Raw genomic sequence first — 3,205 nt, 5'->3', positions numbered from 1 at the left:
TAAACATTAAATATTTATCTTGTACATCTAAAAAATATATGACAATATTTTAAAATAATTCAATATTATTACTTTTTTTAAAATTATGTCTTAATCAAGGTCATTGGATAAGTGGAGTGGCGTCTTCTATTGGCCAGCTGCCAGTGATATATATATATATATATTTTTTTTTTTTTTTTTTTTCCACAGATAAACTTTACTAGACGTCGAACTTTGTTCCTGCAGTAAATAGCTTGAATTTCCCCAGTGAGAGGCAATAAAGGTTTTTATTAGGTTCTATAAGTGCTTGATCGCTCTATCAATAACTAGATGTTTAATATAAGTTACATTTATTTCGTACCTTTTTTCTGTCTTTTTTTTTCTTTTTTAATTCAGTCAGCATGACACCAAGCGGAAACCTAATTTTCTCCTGGCTGAGGTGGATTTTAGGAACAATGTTCTCAAGACGAAGCTGTCTGTTAGCTCTGAGTGTCTCAGAGTGCTCCAAATGAGACACCAGACGTCTGAGAGAACCGTAGAAAAGCCTAGAGGTGGATGTTATCAGTGCAGGTACCATGATGATGATGGCTTATGTTCTCTGGAACCTTCTGCTAAATGCTGCTTAACTCTCAGGCTCTGGAGTGTTGCAGCAGACTTTTCCTCCCTGTGTTCTGCTATGGTCGGTCATCTCACCGTCGGCATTCATCTTCTTGAATGTCTGAAGACTGTAGATCCACACTGAGCAGAATGAGGACCACCAACCTGTCAGGGGTTAGTGCTGACTGCTGCACTGAGGAGACTCTTTGCAATGCCATAAACATGGCGGACAGAGTGAAAGGCTGATATCTACCTGAGTAATGGTGATTCCACTGCTGGGGGTTAATGACAGCTTGGCTCATTCCTTCATGGAGGACAGTGTTTCTGAGGAAGCCCCTAATCTCTCTAAAACTATGGCGTCTACCTCAGTCTGTCAGTCTACCCTCTAGATTAAAATGTCTCTAATTAGGGTGAAATTAAATGGAGATGTCTGTGGAGGATTGAAACTAACAGAAATAAAAAAAAAGGAAATAAAATTAAGTAAACTTTATCTTATATGTTGGATGTAAAAGGTCCAAATAATATATAAATCAGACAGAATGGAAAATACTGAAAATATGATTATATATATGAAGTATGATTATGAAAATAAAATGCACAATTTATTTTTAATAATGTTAAATAAAGCTATTTCTATTTCTTCCAATAATTAGTCAATTCTAAGTGGCGTGCATTGCTTTATTTGTAAGGACATTTATAAATATTATATATTTCACTTTCATAGCTTTCAGCCTCTTGTAGAAAACTAGATGACGAAAGTTAAAACAGTAAACCAGAAATTATATTTATCTTTATGTTTAATAAACTAGCGTGTGTGCTTCTATTTTTATGTTAATTTGCTAATGATAAAAATGGATTTTAGTGTTGAGGGTGAAAAAATAAAAAAAGATTTGACACCAAAAACAAACACGGAAAGGGCTCATACTGATTTTCTTATTTATGTGTAACTCTGGATCTAGATCCGGTTTTCTTAACCCTGAACCTCAGGGTCTCTGAAACACACCTGATTCAAATCATTGCTTTACCTCCTCATTAAGGCTGCAGAAGCCTGTAAATCACCTTTTTATTCAGGTCAGGTGTGTGGAAGCAGGGAAGCACCTAAAACAAGTAGGGCAGTGGGCTTTGAGGACCCTAAACTATGCAAATCCTGAAGGTTTTTACACCTTCTGTCTGTCTGGTCATTTTGCATAAGATGTTCTTTGATTATGAACTGCAGCAGCAGATTAGGTGGTTTCTTTTCCACCCTAATTGTCGCTTCAGTCCTGCTCCACCATTCATTTCACAGTAACACTAGCCTTAAATAGCTTTCAAGCTAAACAGGAGGGGTCTGTGCTGCTAAGCTAGCATGCTTCTCTGTTTCTGTCTGAGCTGATTAACCCGGTCCTGCCTTCACTCATACGGCAGCTGAAACAAACAGTCGAACCATTTAGAACTGCACTCCTGAGACAAATCTAAAAAGTGCGGCTGACCTACAGAACCACGTCTGAGAGAAAACATTTTGCGTTAGCTCGTTTTTTACTTCTCTGTATATTTTATGGCTTTTTATTACATTCCTCTGTAACAGTGTTGTAGAGTTAGCGTAGCATGTTGCACACCTCAGCATTTCCTCTGGCTGTACTTTACGTATTTTCAGATTTTAAAACCACCATGATTATTATGGTCTGGTGAAGCTGCAGGGGGCGGAGCTAATGAGCCTCTGCAACAGTTTGCAAACAGGGTTTCCAATAGAAAACTAGCTGAACCCAGTGGTAGGTGTCTCTAAGCACAGACCACAGGCATCCAACCAGGTTTCTGTTAAAGACTTTTTGAAAGTAAATATTTGCAATAATTATATAGTTAATGTATATTTAATGTTGACTCAATTGGAATTTGGAGCGCTTTAAACATCTTTAGGCTTGCTTTATAAGCAAAGCTCAAATGTTTTGATCAGAGTTTAGAATCAGATTTCAAACACTGACAGCAAAATCATTATAAATCATAATTAAACAGACTGAATGGAAAAATGTTCTTTTTTTTTTTTATTAAATGAGTTATCCTTTAATCATCTTCACAAATATGGTCGATCCCACCTATTTCCTTTACAATCTGATCGTGTATATTCCATGTTGTGGTTTAACCTGCTGAGGTTAATTCAATTCAATTCAATTCAGTTTATTTATATAGCACCAAATTCACAACACATGTCATCTCAAGGCACTTTACAGTTCAACCAGATCATACAGTGGTTACACTGGCAAACATCTCAGCTCTAGTTTTGGCAACATGTGGAGCTAAAATAGCTCATTAAAGACTTCTGTTATGATCTTTTACCGTTCGAGAACTAGAGGTGGGAATTATTAATCAGATAACAGGTAAATACAGGGTCAGTATCGCCCATATCGATACGATACCGATACTTTTTACATTTCAACTTAATGTAACATGGAACTGTTGAGCTTTCAGTTATTATTACAGTTGAACAATCATAATATTAATAATGTTCAGGTCAGAGTGTTTTTTTTTCCTTATCCACCGCTTATATTATATCTTTCAGTCCTTATGTAATTGTGTTTGCATTTTATGCACTTGCCTGTTGCTTTAACTCTATAAATATACACATTGTGAGCAGTGGTGACAAAAGTTCTCACAT

General features: G+C 36.2%; 1 protein-coding gene across 1 annotated transcript in view; it reads left to right on the top strand.

Moving 5' to 3' along the window:
- Positions 1-435: 435 nt before the first annotated feature.
- The window catches only part of LOC107101270 (opioid-binding protein/cell adhesion molecule-like), a gene marked incomplete at its 3' end in the record, with an annotated part of 143,273 nt that continues 140,503 nt past the window's right edge, over positions 436-3,205 (top strand). Inside the window, exon 1 of the mRNA XM_015400121.1 lies at positions 436-549. Coding sequence (XP_015255607.1) covers positions 488-549 — 62 coding nt within the window. The remainder of the gene's footprint in view (positions 550-3,205) is intronic.

Source organism: Cyprinodon variegatus, unplaced genomic scaffold (genome assembly GCF_000732505.1).
Source record: "Cyprinodon variegatus isolate N-32 unplaced genomic scaffold, C_variegatus-1.0 Scaffold1074, whole genome shotgun sequence".
Classification (NCBI taxonomy): domain Eukaryota; kingdom Metazoa; phylum Chordata; class Actinopteri; order Cyprinodontiformes; family Cyprinodontidae; genus Cyprinodon; species Cyprinodon variegatus.
The sequence above is the reverse complement of the archived record's forward strand: the minus strand, read 5'-3'. Positions and strand labels throughout refer to the sequence as shown.